The sequence below is a fragment of the Mobula birostris genome, chromosome 9 (assembly GCF_030028105.1).
Source record: "Mobula birostris isolate sMobBir1 chromosome 9, sMobBir1.hap1, whole genome shotgun sequence".
In the NCBI taxonomy this organism is placed as follows: Eukaryota; Metazoa; Chordata; class Chondrichthyes; order Myliobatiformes; family Myliobatidae; genus Mobula; species Mobula birostris.
In genome coordinates, this window is record NC_092378.1 from 102191109 (window position 1) to 102208421 (window position 17313).

Genomic DNA, 17313 nt, shown 5'->3' on the forward strand with positions numbered 1-17313 from the left:
AAACTGTTAGAAAGTGTGGTCAGGGAGAGGAGGGAGGGACAGAAGAGGATTAGTAGGATGGTGTAGGTAAGGAGAGAGGAAAGTGAGGAGTAGAGGGCAGGGATGAGCTGGAGTGGAGGTGGATGGAGGGGTGGCAGGATAGGAAGCATCTGAGGGTAGAGAGGAGAAATAATAATGGGGAGGGAAGAGGAATGAGAGAGCAATGAGAGTGGGCGGGGAAAGGATGGAGAGGGGCTAAGAGAGGGAATAGGATGAGGGAGAGGGACAGGGTGTAGAGAGGAAAGGAGGAGGAGAGTAAGGTGTGGAGGGTGGGAGGGAGAAAGCGGAGACGGAAGGATAGAGAAGGGGACGACGGAGGAAAGCGCAGGGAGGAGGGTGGTGAGGAAGAGCAGAGAATGGGAGACTAGGAATGAGGAACGAAGGTTGGAAGAGCTGGCGAGTGGAGAGTGAGGGGCGGAGTGGAGATGGGAGGAGAGGAGGTGGAGAGAGGAGGAGATGAGAGGCAGGGGCCAGCGCTCAGGACCAGCTGCCCCGCACATCGCGGAGACGCGGCGCTGCCGGCAGCGGCTCTCACCTGGGCTGCTCGCTGCCGACTGGCGGATCGCTCAGCCGGATCCCCGGGGCAGATGCTCCGCGCCGTGTCAGGGAGCGGCAGTCGGCGGACTCTCTGACCATGAAGCGGAGATGCTTCCCGTGCTAAGCGGGCTGTGGCTGCGGATGGACTCTGCCACAACCAGGAGGATCCAAACTGCAATTTGTAAGAACAAAAATCTCTGATAATCCGGGGGGAAAAGAGAGGATAAACAAGAGGGGAAGCAAGACAGGAGCCAACGTTGGGACCGGAACAGCATGTGCCTTGGACTGAAATAAATCAGAGGTCATTTCGTTCCATCAGAATTAGATGGGGACAGTTTGTTGCAACGGCTCATGCTATACTTGGAGTGAGAAGATGTCTCTCAACTGTTATCGGAGCAGCATTGCTGACAGAAATGGCTTTCTGGTCCAGTGCAACAGTCCCGCCATATAAAGTATCACAGCGGGTGCTCTTTGCCTTTACACTCTCTCTCTCCCTCACCTATGTGTGCTACACTTTGATGAGTTGCTACACCTCCATCCGGTTCCCATTGCACGACACCGGCTACCTGTCCCAGTCCCGGGCCGAGCAGAGGGCGGAGGAGGCGGCTGAGGAGAGAGCGACCTCCCCAAGGCTCCGGGTCAGGGTGGAGACGGTCAGTTCGGCCGGGCCGCCGGCAGAGGCTGCAGGCAGCACGGGCGGTTGGAGAGCCGCCAGCCCGCCTCAGCTATCCACGGTGCAGAACTGGCTGGAGAGGGACGTCCAGGAATCGAGTACCCCTGACTTTGGCGTGCAACGCCTTCCTCAGGCCATCATCATTGGCGTGAAGAAAGGAGGGACGAGGGCGCTGCTGGAGGCGATCCGAGTGCACCCGGACGTTAGGGCAGTCGGGGTCGAGCCCCACTTCTTCGACAGACACTACGACAAGGGGCTGGAATGGTACAGGTAAGGTACAAACTGCCTGAGTGAGTCGGACACCCCACCACAGACCCGTGACGCGGCACCGGCGCCCAACGAGTTAAAATGTTTTGGCTCTGCACAGTTGATTTATAATCCGCCAGCTCAAAGCTTGGAGCTTAATTGGAGAGCGCCCGTGCTGCATCCAATGCATGCGAGGAGAAATGCAACATGTATGGTGGCAAAATGTGTTCCGCTGCCCTGCTCAGCCGGTGCGGCGCGTCCACGCTGCACTTCATACAATGTACTTCCCTCCCCAGTGCGTGCACCGGTTCAGTTCGGTTCAGGCTATCCGCATTCCTCTGGGGTGACACACACACACAGCTCCCGGGGAATGCAAATTCGCCCGAGTTTCTCCTCCGCATTCCGGGGCAGTGGACAAAGTAACTGAAAACACCCCCCCCCCCCTCCCGGCACAGCCCTGGAATCAATCAATGCTCCCCGCTCAGTTGCGAGAGATTGAAGCAGCTGCGAAAGAGAGATGGGTTAAGAATGATCGTTGGGATCTTTACGTGATTATTGGACGTACAGCTACTGGGGTAGAATGTAAGACTAGTGAGTATATTTGTGCGCATTTCTCCACCTGAGAAGGGCTTGGGGCAAAGCACCGAGGCTGCTTACCCCCATTATAGGGCAGAAGTGGACCAGGGCTGCGGGAGGGAGGTACCGCGTTTATCTTTTTAATGCCAGCTTTCACGGACAGGAAGGTGCATTATAATCCTGGATAGAGTGCTCGCATTATCCTACTGAAATCAGACTGCACGGTGTGATCTGTATCATGATATACGGCGAGCTATGTGTGACTTGTCAAAGTGAGGATCCCGCAGAAGACGACTTTCTGTGCCTCTATAACTGGAGAATCCACCCGGGACTTTTGAACTGTGCTGGCAGTGATATGGAGTCTCCGTGTAGACCGGGAGAGTCGGTAACCACGGGAGAAAGGTTTAAACTCAAAAAAAAAGCAAGCCTATCTTTTCCCGGCAAATTGTGACCTGGGAGGGCAGAATCGGTGGGAACTTTTCAAAGGGATTTGGATGAACAGTCGAAAAAAATGTAGAGAGGGGCAAGTCTTGGAGAGTGGGCTAACTGCATTTTCATTCATTCGGTAGCGATTCAGCAACAAAATCGCTGCTGCAAGTCGCTGAAGTAAAGAGCGAATTCGCTACTTAGAAACGGGGATATATGAGACGAATCAGCCCTCACCACGAACGAGACCGTTGGTGTCGCTTGTTCCTGCTTTCTCCCCGCATCCGTCGATCTCTGTAACATCTCTGACTGTTTGAGAATATTTAATAATCTGTCCTTAGTTTCCCGTGTGGCAGGGAATTCCACACGCTCACTTTTCTTTGGCTGTAGAAATCTCCCATTATCTCATGATCCCTGGTTCTGGATTTCCTCATCACTGGGAATTTCCCTTCGCATCCGGCCTATCCAGTGCCGGCGGGATTTCATAAGGTTCAATGAACTCCCGTCTCCTTATTGACGTTAGCGAATATATGCCCAATCTTTCTCTAGCAAAACAAAATAATAATACGACCTGGTGGAGAAACCGGGTCAGGGGCAGCATCTGTTGAGGAAAATGGACCCTCAACATTTTGGGTCAAAACAGTCTTGCCAAGCCAGAGATTAGTCTGATTAAACTTCACTGTATTCCCTCCATATCAAAGACAAGAAGAGCTGAACTGCACACAGTAGGGAAGGTGTGATGTTGTTTAGTCCCTGTACAATTTCAATGAGACATCCCACCTCCTGTACTTAAATCACCTCACTATCCGCATGTCTGCCTTCAGTGACTAGGGATCACATTCACCCAGGTCTCATTGCAACTTTCCCTTTCCAAAACTATTGGCATTCAGGTAATAATCTGTCACCCTGTTTTTGTTTGCTATCAGAGCAGATTACTTCACATTTACTCACATTATACTGCACCTGCCATACGTTTGCCCACTCACTTAACTGTCTAAATCACACTGGAGCCTCCCTTCATACTGCTCACAGCTCACACTCCCATCCAGCTCCACACCACTCGCACACTTGCAAATAATTCCCTAATCTTGGGAATACACAGCAGATCAGACAGGAGAGAGGGGGAGGGAGAAGGAGAGATATGGATATGGCACAGAAACAATAAATATTTCAGGTCAATAACTTCTCACTGGGACAATGAAATGAATGGTTTCCTAACCAGTGTTCCTATATAACCTCTACATTATGACTCCATTCCTCTCAGCTTGTATATTGAGCACCCTAATGTCTGTATCCTGAAAGACCCCAGTCTGTGTCTAAGGTCTTGAGAGCTTCAATTGTATGGGTGAAGCTGCACCCACTGCCCCATGTGAAAATGTGCCTTCACTAAATCCCAACCTGTATCTCTCCTGTGGTCTCTCATCCTGAGGACCACTTCATATCTCAGAGGCTCAACCCAGCAGCTGTAGCAGTCTATAGGACAGAACAGTCTTCACTGGAGACAGCAGAAAGAAAGAGAGAAACAGGAAGTAAGAGAGGGAAAGCGTGAAAGAGTGAGATGATAAAATTCCCTTTATTTTCACACACTTCCTCAGCCTGTCTCTGTAATCTTCTCCAATTCACAGCCCACTGGGGTCTCGGTGGTTCTCCAATTCCGACTCTTACATAACCTGTACGTCCACAGAGGATGTGTATACAGTTGGAAGCCACTGACATTTTTAAATCTTTCTCTAAATGTCTCTACTTTCCTTTGTTCTTTTATGATGAGCCCCAGCTCTTTGACGAGATCTCTGGTCACCTGTCCTTGCATTCAGTATGGTAGTGTCAGTATTTGATTCATCTCCTGTGAAACTCTTCCAAATGTTATAAGTGTGCTCATTGTTGTGTTTGAGGGGCCACATTATTACAGTCTGACCTTTAATGGAGACAGATCGCTCCTCCCTCACCTTCTCAGTGGCATTAGCTTCTCACTGACCCTTTGACTGATTGTGACCTTACTCCAATGCTCAGAAACTACAGCCTAGTGAAACAAGACTTGCTGGTCATATCGGGAACCTGCACTCTCGTAATCAGTGAGTTGTTACTGACAGAATGGTGATTCTGATAAGTTACTGGCCTTGAAATCGAATGGATGCGTCATGAGTCATGAGCTGTTTTTAACTGGGAAATCCACACTGAGCACGAACAAAAAAGTGTAACACAGACTTATTTAACAAAAAGCCGCACATTACTGTGGAATCTCAAGCTCAGTTGTTGAGTCACCACACGTGTAGTATTACAGGGAGATCAAGAAGAGAGAATATTTTGGAAGTAGCTCTCTCCATGACGTGCGTTGCTCAAGTGTAAAGCGTGGTTGGTTGTTGTCTGAGTTGTATGAATGGGACAGAATGGAATCGACCTTTGGCTGGAAGCATTGGAAAGATGCACAGCGAGAGACAGAATTTTATGGTCCTCCCTCATTATTTTATGTTTCATTATTTACCTCAGTTTGGAGAGTCCGAAGGTTGTTACTTAAGTACAATAGACAGGATCTCCTGGTTGCCACCCACTTCAACTCTGCTTCACATTTCCATTCGGATATGTCCATACATGGCCTCCTCTACTGCCATGATGAGGCTAAACTCAGGTTGGAGGAGCAACACCTCATATACTGTCTAGGTAGTCTCCAGCCCCTTGGTATGAATTTAGAATTCTCCAACTTCTGGTAATTCCCTCCCCCTCCCTTCCCCTATCCCTATTTCACTCTGCCTTCTCCCCCAGCTGCCTATCACCTCCCTCATGGTTCCGCCTCCTTCTACTACCCATTGTGCTTTCCCCTATTCCTTCTTCACCTTTCCTACGTATCCCCTCCCCCACCCCTTTATCTTTCCCCTTACTGGTTTTTCACCTGGAACCTACCAGCCTTCTCCTTCCCATCCTCCCCCCACCTTCTTTATAGGGCCTCTGCCCCCTCCCTCTTCAGTCCTGACGAAGGGTTCTGGCCGGAAACGTTGACTGATCATTTCCACAGATGCTGCCCGACTTGCTGAGTTCCTCCAGTGTGTTGTGAGTGTTGCTTTGACCCCAGCATCTGTAGAGTATTTTTTGTTTACTGAAGTACAGCCTGCAGCCTTGAGGAAATAGAAGGAGCTCACCTGACCCCTCAAACCTGATCTAGCCCAGTCTTTGATATTTCAAATATCTCCACTGTGAATATTCTCACATAATCTCCATCCCTCAGGAGCAGAGAATTCCAAAGATTTGCTACCCTCAGAGAGGAAAAATTTCCATGCATCATAGTTTCACCTGACTGGCCCCTTATCTTGAACTGTGGTCTCATTGGTGAGTCTCCCACCAGCTGGCTTCCATAGTGAAGATCCAAGTTGTAGGTAAAGATGAAGGTTCAATCGTTTAAATGCTAATTCTGTTTTGATCCTTCTATGATGATAGGGATGGATCTAACATTTCAAGTTTTGTAGCTGTAATTTTGCACCTGCCACTATTCTGATTAAACTAACTTTGATTGGTTTGTATGTGAGCATCAAGTGGTCAGGGTTAGTTATGGAACTTTGAACTTTAGGCAACAGTCACTAGCAGCTGAGACACTGTCAAGTGTGAGAGAGGTGTTATCCCAGGATGACAGTTCATTCTGACTGTCTAGTTCTCCACATTTTCCTGACTTACATTTCCTGCACTCTTTGCCCCTGTAGTTTCAAGAATTTGTTGCTTTACTCAAATAAGAGATTTCTTTTCATATTTTCTTACATCATAAAAGGAGTGGGAAACTGGCTGACTGCATCAATGCCTGTTTTGAGAGTAAACTAATCAATCACATTCAGCCTCTTATTTCCCAGTAACCTATTCCCTCCCACATGTCCATCAACTCCAGCCTGAGTCTCCAAACACCTACTTACTCCAGGGGCAATTTATCTGCCAATTTGCACAACTTTAGAATGTAGGATGGAACAGGAACATCCTGAGGAGACCCACGCAACCTCAGGGTATTGGAGCATTTGGTTACTAATTGTGGGCGTGAGGTCCTGGACCTCACAATTTACCTTGTCATCTCCCTTGTACTTTATTATATACCTGCGCTGCATTTTCTGCTATTGCTTTCTATTGTACTACCTCGATACACCAACATAATGAAACGTACTGTAAGGGTGGCATGTGATGATAATAACCAATTTGCCAATTTATAACACATACAGAAGCATTTGTTAATATCAGGTTCGAACTTGGGTCACTAGAGTTGTGAGGCGGCAGCATTACTTGCTGAGCCACTGAGCTGTGGCCTTCTGTAACCATGGAGATGGGCTATTCCAACATCCATAGCAGGGTCAAATTCCCTCCTAGTTCTCTGATTTCAATAACTATGGTTCACTATGGTTTTACATGCTGGTAGAGTTACATCTGTGTAGACCCTTGGAGAGAATATGGATAATTGTTCACAAAAGAAGTGGGTAACAAAAAACTGTAAGGTGATATGGTGAACCAGGCTGCAGATGGGAATGCTCCAAGGATGGGTGGCAGTGGGAGATAGGTAAGAGTGTGTCTCTGCTACCATTTTGAGAGCCAGCAATAGGATGAATCAGAAAAGGTCCACGAGTTTTGGGTGCAACTTGGCAAAACTGTAGAGAGGAGTGAGAACTTTCAGGAGTTGGCATTTGGAGCTGAGGTAACGTGTGGAGAGAACTGACCACAGACACAACCATGAGTTCAGGAGAGATGGGAAAGGATGCGGGAAATCTTAGGCTGCCGGCTGGGCAAGGGATACACTGGCCTGTTAAGTGGCAGCCTGCCTTCCTATTTTCATTCTAACACTGTGCTTCTGTTCTTTGAAGTTTTTTTTTATTGAATTCTGCCCAAAATGCAGAGAGTTATGTGTAGGATCACCTTTCATTCACATAACTAAAGGTGGCATTCATGCATTGCAGATCTTCCTGCTCTGTGCATTTCCTATTATGTGCTTCACTCCCCATATCCAAAAGTCACACAATAATCCAGCAGCATTTACTTATTTGCATTCAGAAATTCAGATGACAGTGAATCACTTCCAATGCTTATGTATTCATGGAGTGAAGTTCACTCAACCTGGCACTCCGGGCTAGAAATAGGTCAGGTGAGAGCTACTTCACTGCAGTGCCGACTATTCAACCCAGAAATCATTTGGTCTCAGATTCACCCTGCGATTTGGTGCTAGATGGCAGACCATGACAAATACTGTATTTGTTTTATAGTTTTCAAGACTTAAAAAAAAGTCCTCATTAGGGAAGACTGCCGATTTTTGCCATGCATATAAAACCATACGCAACTCTACTGATGTTAACCCAGCTTTCTGATGTTCCCCCCCGGTAATTCTTCTCTCCAGTGTAAAGCTCTGCTGATGTGCATCCAGCAAGCAGCTCACACCCTCAGTTAGTGACCCCACTCTCCAATGCCCTGTGTTGCTGAATTTAGCTGCACAGATGCTAATTCAATAAATCACTTCTAGAGTTAGTTCCTCACTCTCGATATCCTCATAGAGTCACACAGCAAAGAAACAGAGCCCTCAGCCCATTATGTCCTTGCCAAGCACTGTGCTTATTAATAGTTATTCCAGTAATATGCATTCAGTCCATGCTCGTCTCTACTGTGGCAATGCAAATGCTTGTCTGGAAGTTTCTCAAATGTTATCAGTTCACAGGCAGACCATTCCAGATATCAGCCAGCCCTCTCTGTGTGGAACATTTCTACCTCAGATTCCCTTTAAACCTCCTCACCTTATCTCTACCCACTTTTATTGTATAGCCCTGCCATGGGAAAAGAGATTCTTACTATGTACCTAAACTACCTCCATCATTTTGTAGCCCGCTCGCTGGTTATCGCTCAATCGCCAACACTCCAGCAGAAACGAGCGCACTGTAGTGACTCTAACTGCACTGTTAATTCAGTATCTTGGTAAACCCACCACTCCATATGTTAGCGACAAGCTACAACTTGCTACCCCACTTTTCTGCTTTTGGCTTTATTTGGTTAAAGAGTCTCTTTGTGTCCAGGAACTATAGAAGTCATTTCTGTGTCCCTGGGATATTTGAAGTCTACGTTTGTCTTCTGCACTTGGAGTGTCAGTTTGCAAGTCCCACTTTGGAGTTTGATTGCAGCCATGCCATGTTTTGCCTTTTGAATTGCTGTCTTTCTGATGTAAGTATTTCCCGCGTTGTGTGGATGTGTTTAGACATAAGAACATCAGGAATAGGGGCAGGCTGCAGGGTCTTTTGGCCATTGAGCCTACTCTGCCATTTCATGTGTTCATGGCTGACCTGCCATAATCTTATTGAATGGCAAACCTAACTGTCAACTTCCAGTTATCTCTGTGGGTGATGATCTCCGAGTCATTGGTTTGCCCATAAGACATAAGAATTCTAATGAGCATTGCTCTGTTACCTCTGTTTCTCATCTTCCTCCAGTAATATGCAATTTTCTACCACTGAATATAATCAAAACTGCATGCAGGTGTAATTCCATAAGACCATAAGACACAGGAGCAGAATTAGGCCATTTGGCTCATTGAGTCTGCTCCACCATTCAATTGCGGCTGAATTATTTTCCCTGACAACCCCATTCTCCTGCTTTCTCCGGTAACATCTGATGCCCTTATTAATCAAGAACCTATCAACCTCCAATCTAAATATACAAAGTTACATCTATGGAAATGAATTCCACAGGATCACCACCCTCAGACTAAAGAAATTGCTTCTCATCTCTGCTCTAAAGGGATATCCTCTGGCACCAGACTCTCTCACTATTGGAAATATTCCCTCCACATCCACTCAATCTAGGCTGTTCAATGTTCAGTAGGTTTCAATGAGATGCTCTCTCTGGATCCTCTCCAGTGCCAGCACATTATTTCTTAGAAAAAGGACCCTAAACTGGTCATAATACTCAAATGCTGTCTGACCAATGCCTTATAAAGCCACAGCATTACATCCTTGCTTTTATATTCTAGACCTCTTTAAATAAACGGTCATCTTCCTTACTAACGACTCAACCTACAAGTTAATCTTCGTGAACTCCTGCCCTAGGATTCCTAAGTCCCTTTGGACCTCCAATTTCTGAATTCCCTTCCCATTTAGAAAATAATTTATGCCTTTATTCCTTATACCAAAGTACATGACCATAGATTTCCCCACACTATATTCCATCTGCCACTTTTTCTTTGTTCATTCTCCTAACCTGTCCAAGTCCTTCTACAGACTCCCTGCTCTTTGATCTGCAATCTTGGCCACAATACCATCAATTCTGTCATCTAGATCATTCACATGTAACGTGAAAATAACAGATCCAACACCGACTCCTACTGAACATCACTAGTCACCAGCACAAACAAGAGAGAATCTGCAGATGCTGGAAATCCAAACAACCCATATTGCAACACCAGTCACCGGCAGCCAACCTAAAAGGGCCCTCTTTATTTTCACTCTTTGACTTCTACCTCTCATTCAACCTTCAGTCCATGTTAGTATCTTGTAATACCACAGGCTCTTATTTTGTTTAGCAGCCTCACGAGCAGGTCTTCTGAAGCTTGTCAAAGGCCTTCTAAAAATCCAAGTGAACAAAATCCACTGACTTTCCATTGTCTATCCTGCCTGTTATTTCCTCAAAGAATTCCAATGATTTATCAGATAAGATTTCCTGTTAAGGGAACCATGCTGACTTCAGCCTGTTTTACTATTTGCATCCAAGTACCCTGAAACTTCATCACCACATATAGTTCTGAGAACTGACCTCACATATCTAATGAACAGAAGTTAATGAAAAATAGAAAAATACTGCAAAAGCGAAAAATGAAGATCTCGATCATGTATCATCAGCATCAGAGTGAACATATGCTGCTTAACGGTATGCTGATCATGAAACAAGCAAAGATCTATCATGATGAACTGAAAATGGAAGGTAATTGTGAATATTCAGCAGGCTGGTTGCAGAAATTTAAGAAAAGGAATGGCATTAAATTTTTTTCATCATGGCTGATTAACACCAGAACATGTCTACAATGCTGATTGTTTTCATAGCTTACATAAAACCTAAAAAAAATTAAAATACAAATACAGTGTACTGTAACCTTTTAATCAAAACACGGCATTGTAGGTGGAGACTAAAAGCCTGCCATTGTTTGTTGTTGTTCAACAGCTGATTCAGGAATTCTCCTGATGCTGCAGAGCTGCTTTTGTTACCATGCACACGTTATATATTTACTATGTTAATGGTATGTAATGTTTTTACTGTTGAGCATATATGTGTGATGAACAAGTGCAAGACAAAGACTGCTTACCAGTAGCATATAAATTCAGAGTCGGAAATGATGGAAATCCCGAGCTTTCTCATATATTGCAAAATCTGAAAAAATCCAAGCACCAAAACACTTCCAGCCGCAAGCATTTTGGAGAAGGGGTACTCAACCTGTAAGATTACATTCACCTCCACCTCCTGACACTAGAATTTCTGGCATGCCTCTGAGGTTTTCCACGGTGAAGACTGATGCAAAGTGCATATTGAGTTTGTCCACTATTTGCTTGACCCGCATACTCCTTAAGTGTCATTTTCCAGCAATCTGATGTCACCTCTTGCTTCTCTTTTAGTCTTCATATGAAAAAATTTTTGGTATTCTCTTTCATATTATTGGATAGCTTACCTTCATAATCCATCTTTTCTCTCCTTAAGCACAAGAGATCTCCCATAAACCTTGTCCTTTTCACGCCTTTTCTATCTCCATTTGTAATTGGTATCCCACACCCTGGCTATGTTTGGAGGCTGGTGTATAACTTTCATCAAGGTCTTTTCACCCTTGCTGTTTCTTAACTCTACGCACAAGGCTTCTACATCTTTTGATCCTATGTCACTTCTTTCTAAGGATTTCATTTCTTTTTTTTTTCACTAACGAAGTCACCACACCTCATCTGCCTATATTGCCTGTCCTTTTGATACCATGTGTACTCTTGGATGCTAAGCTTCCAGCTGTGATCTTCTTTTAACTATGACTTCGTGCTGCCTACAATGTCATACCTGTCAATTTCTAACTGCACTGCAAGATCATCTACTCTATTACGTAAACTACATGCATTCGAATGCAACACCTTCAGTCTCGTATTCACCTCCTTTTCAGATTTGTCTCTATGTTGCCTGAAATTAAATTTTTAAACCCTTTTAAAATATTTGTGTCTTATTCTCTTATTCTTTATTCTGGATTCTTCCGTGACCTCACCTGCACTCTTTTTCTCTTTAACTTTATCCCTAGTTTTCGAAACTTGAATCTTCCCCATTATTTAGCCTAAAGCCCTATCTACAGCTCTAATCACCAGGCCCCTGGTCCCAGTCAGGTTCAGGTGGAGCCTGTCCCACTGGTATGGCTCCCTTCTTCCCCAATACTGGTGCCAATGTCACCCAAATTCATACTCATTTCTTCCACATGAATCTCTGAGCTACAGATTCAGCTCTCTGATCTTGTTAACCCTGTGCCAGTTTGCACATGGCTCAGGTAGTGATCCAGAGGTGATCACCTCTTTGGTTTTTCAGTTTAATTTAGTCCCCAGCTGCTCAAATTCCCTCAGCAGAATCTCATTCTTTGTGCTTCTTGCATTGTTGATACCTGCAATACTTAGACCACGACAGCTAGATCCTTCCCACTCCAAACTCCTTTGTAAGTCAGATGAGATGTCCCAGACCTTGGCACCAGTCAGTCAACACAGCCTTTGGGACTCTCAGTCCTTGCAAAAGAAAATAGTCTATTCTCCTGATTATACTGTCACCAATTACAACTATGTTTATCTTCTCTCCTCCCTTTGGAATGGCTCCCTGAACCACAGTGCCATGGTTCGGTTGCTCATCCTTCCTACAGCCCCATCTCTCGTCCCCAGTCTCTGACCTGTTGGGCAAACTCAAAGGTTCAGTCTGCTCCACCCCTAGCCCTGTTTCACTTGCAGTCACACCATCTTGTCCCTGCCACAGACTGAATTTGAAGTAGTTAATCTAATGAGTGTGACTGCCCTCTGAAACCAGTCTGGGTAGGTCTTCCCCTTCCATGATTCATCACAGTTTTGAAGCTCAGCTTCCAGGTCATCAGCTTTCAGCCTGAGTTCATGAAGCAGCCAACACCTGCTGTAGATATAGTCACCTAGAACACAATGGTGTCCACCAGCTGCCAAATTATGCAGCTACAGCACATCTCTATTTTATTTAATTTGTTGAAATTTGGTATTGTTTTAGTTAACCACTACATATAAAAAAGCGTTCACCAGCTCTTACCAACTGCTCACCTGTGCCTCCTTGCCTCTTGAACCAAAGCCTCAGATCTTAGACTCCTCCACTGCTCCACCTACACAATGGCCATTCTAAAATAGCCTCTGGCACCTCTTCCTCTACCTCTTTTTGCTGAAGCCTATTGACCCAAAGCCTCAGCCCCCCTCTCTAACTCTGCCCACTACAACAATGGCCGCTCCGCTTAAACCTAATTTCTTTTTATTGGCCGAAGTGAAACTCATATGAAAAAGACCTACTCTTGTTCCCACTCTTGCACAGATCTCGCTCCCACTATTCCGAAGTGAAATTCACATGGAACGAGAATTGCTGTTTTCAAAGGTTTTACTGCTGTGTGATGCAACTAAAGTCCATTGTAAGAATGGAGATGTTGCATTTAGCCCATCAGCATGTGTGAGAGCAATCCAGCTAGTCCCGTTCACCTGCCCTTGCCATCCACACCCCTCTCATTCCATAGACCTGCAATCGCCTTTGCTCCAACATCTCACAGTCGGGTTGGGCTGGACCCAGTTCAGATGTGGAATCCATTTGGATCAATTTGCCACTCAGTCCAAAGGCCAGCTAGGACAGTGGGTAGAGGAAACTGGGGACTAAGGTTCTGCTCTGGACTGCAAGACCATTGTCCGGTTTTCGTCAGCACTTCATGCTGGGTAGGACAGCAACTAAGCACACGTCAGACCCTAGCGTGGCACAACATATGCTATTCTCAGATCCAATGTCGATTGTTCTCCCACTTCCTCCTTCCTTACTAAATGCCAGATTCAGGGAAAAAATATAACACTTGCAACAGAGATAGATGGTGGTGTGAAAAATCACTGAAACCTCCCTTAGCATAACACTCAAAGCCTGATTAAACATTCACCTCATGCCAGATAACACCAACTGATACTGCCACAGATTTTGGCACCTTGAAGACTTCAACCTGTTCTAATTTAAGTCACTCAACCAGCATGCTCGACAATGGGTTTAACCTGTGGCAGCCCAGAATGTAAAAAGGGTCTCTGACAGCCATTATAGTTAACACTTTCATTTTGAACTTGTCTAGGTGAAGAGTGTTCATACTCAGTAATGGAACTCTTCCTGTATCGAGCAACAATAATAACTTCCAGTGATGTGGCATCTTTAATGTCGTGCTTAGGTTTCAGGGCACTTCACAAGAATGTCATCTGACAAAGCATTGACACTGAACCTCAGAGAGGCAAATGATGAAAGCATTTACTAAAAATGTAGCCATATAAGAGCTTCTAAATAGACGTGGAGAGGCAGAATGGTTCAGGGAGAGAATTTCAGGGCTTAAGGCCAGGCAGCCACCAGTGGCAGAGCAATTAGATTCAGGGCTGAGCCAAGGCTGGAATCAGAGAGCAGATAGCTTTTAATTTTAATCTATTTATGGGAGATGGAAACCATGCCCAAAGCTGGCATTTATTAACTATCCCTATTGTACCTTCTGTTGAGAATGTGCTGGTGAATTGTCCTCTTAAATGGCTGCAGTCTCATGATGCAGTGGATCTTGTGACAGTAAAGGAAAGACATTTTACTAACACAAGAGATTCTGCAGATGATGGAAGTCCTGAGGAAAACGCACAAATGCTTAGGAACTCAGCAAGTCAGGTGGCATCTATGGAAGGGTATAAGCAGTAGCCAAGACCCTTCATCAGCCTGAAACGTTGACCATTTATTCCACTGTTTAGATGCTGCCTGACTCATTGGGAGCAATATATTAGCTGCCTTTATCCTTGCACATAATGGAGAATGGGGATTGCAAAGAAATGTGGATGAGGGGTTAGAAAGATGCTGTGCAGGTGGATGTACTACAGCCAAGGAGAGGGTTGCAGTGCTGGAATTCATTCTCATCAAACTGTTTGGACAAGTGGAGCAAGGAGTAGTTATGGGGTAAGGCTACTTCCTCTTCAGCAACCTTTCAACTCTTACTCAAGCCAGGCACAGAATGGAGAGCAACGGATTGCAAATGCTGGATGTGCGAAAAAGAAAACTCTCAGCAGGTCATGCAGCATCTGGAAAGATAAAAGAATTTATGTCTCAGGTTAATGAACTTTATCTGGGTGGTCGCTTGAACTGAAATGTTAACTCTACTTCTCTCTTCTCTATGTCAGATGCTATCTGACCTGCTGAGTGTTTCCATGATTTGATTTTTTTTTATATTTCAGATACAGCATGGACTAGATACAAAGTTACCCCCCCCCCCCCCCCCATTTCTGTGCCATCAGACGGTCTGAAGACTGGTGCAGTACAGTAAAATACAGAGTAATGCTCTTCCATCATATCCTCCCGGAGTCGGTACACAAGAGGGTCGACGTAACCCTCCATTTTTCTCATATTCAATATACATATTACTTTATTAAAGTACCCACATTGATATCGTTTCATAATGTACCCAAATTATTCTTGTGCTCTTGTGAGGCTGATTTAGACACATTTTACTAATTAAATCTCACACCACATGTTCATTAAGTATATCCTTTAATGCCAATTAGTCCTGTGGTGAGGCAGAGTTTAGCTCCATGGCAGTGTTCTGTAGGAGCAGTACACAGGCAACCATTCCTCTTCACCCCGAACCCAATTTCCTTTGACTCCATCGGCCAGCCGAGAGGGAGATGTCCATCCCCTCTCTCTGTGCTGGATTTGGAAGCGGAATTCAGGGGTGAGAGGGTGTGATCTAGCCAATGGAGCCACCCACATTTCTTAGCTCCCATTTTCAGTCACAGCAGGACACAAATTGCAATAAATTGACACAATAGATTTCACACCGACTTTACTTCGGAATCACAAAGATATTTCACCATCATCACAAATTAGCAACTAATTGTTTTTCATAAATCTGTGTGGGTGTTTGTGAAAATTGTTCCTGCATGAGTGTCTAAAATTAGCTAAATCGTTTTAAGAACGCTTTTATAAAAAAAACCATCCAAACTCCTTAATTAAATTCCAGCCTGTAACTCACTCATAGCTATTTGTTATTCTATATATACACCTCATATGAACTCTTCAATTAGATCCCAGCATGTAACTTATTCTATATGTAAACCCTTCCAAAACCCCTCATTAAATTCCAGCCTGTGAGATATTCCTGTTAAACTGCCTGCCATTCTTTAACCTGCACATCCTAGTTTAGATTGCAGCCTGCAACTCACTGCTATATATGCTTCTCTGTACATCAGTCCGTCACAAACCATTTGATCTGGGACTCCTTCTCACTCTCAATGGGCTGACACGTGGCACACACCTACATGAGCCTCCTTAGCTCGGGTTAAACTCCAGCCTGGACCTTCCAACTCTGGTGCACTTCTTTCGTTTGGCACTGAAATGTCAGCCATGATGACGTACTGAACCCACAGACTCAGCTTCATGAGAGTGCTTTGACTGCTCAGAGATTTCATTGCAAAATAGGAAAAAAAAGATGTACGGTATTATGGCGTCTGCTCTGCAGATTGGTAGGCGAGTTGACCACTGTCGATTGTTCCTAGTGTGCAGGTAAGTGGTTTTCTGGGAACGTGGGGAGAAGTAGGTTTTGTGTAGGATTAGTACTTGATTTGGTTTTGGCGTGACCCTTGGATGCACATGGCCGAGGCAAAAGCAGGATTATTCGAGAAAACACTAATCCTCAAAACTCCATGGTAATTTCTGTTTTATTTCAACTATTGGAGGCAATTCAAGGCCAGTTTACCAGCCTAATCAGTTAGCGACGTGGATATTTCCGGTGTGAAGGGATTAGTACAAGAAAGGAGTGCCGCTCTCTTCATCCAGTTGGGTGTGGAGCAGGTAGGAAGGACCAGATGCAATAACTACCACAGGAGCAAATATTCCTCATCACACTTCCTCAGCCTGTTACACATCCCACCATCTCCCTTTCTTCCTTCCAGATCCAATGTACTTGTGAATATTAGTCCCATTTCTATCCCAGGCATCATTGAAATGAAGAATTCCTTAGCCTCCTGCCCATGTGGGTGGAAGAGTTTCCCCTACCTTCTGTTCTAATTGCCTTTCTTCATCCAATGACATCTCACCCAACACAGCATCATTATCTACCCTTTACAATTAATCCTTTAATTAAATATTTCTGGTATATCAGTTTCTTCTAATCTTCACAAATCTATTAGAAGACACCAGCCTGTAAATCATGTCCCTCCTCTTGGGGGAAAGAGTTAAACGTACATAGCATTGTTTGAGCTACCTCAAGGTCATTCCCATAGCGTGAGTCTGAATACTTCAAGCATTGCCTCACTAAGAGTCAATGTACTCCACGTTCATTACAGTTTGATGTTACGTTCACTCCTGTACTAACCTGAGATGCTGCTGTTTCAACCCTCCATCCCATATTCTTCTGCCCTTCCTCATTGGGCTGAGATGGGGAGCCAACACCTTCCTGATGACAAGTTAGTGAAAGGACAAGGAAAAACTCTACTGATGGCACTTGACCCAATAGTATACACTGAGATGAGCCCAAGTCTTCTAAACAGTATTTAATACAACTTAATTTAAAGCAGCTAACGAGCATTGTTAACATAACAAATCTGTTACCA

At 44.9% G+C, this 17313-nt stretch overlaps 1 protein-coding gene across 1 annotated transcript in view; it reads left to right on the forward strand.

The window, feature by feature from the left end:
* The first annotated feature begins 525 nt into the window (after nucleotides 1–525).
* hs3st4 (heparan sulfate (glucosamine) 3-O-sulfotransferase 4) overlaps nucleotides 526–17313 on the forward strand; it is a 219672-nt gene continuing 202884 nt past the window's right edge. Inside the window, exon 1 of the mRNA XM_072268485.1 lies at nucleotides 526–1519. Within this exon, the coding sequence (XP_072124586.1) occupies nucleotides 990–1519 (530 nt within the window). The 5' untranslated portion in view covers nucleotides 526–989. The remainder of the gene's footprint in view (nucleotides 1520–17313) is intronic.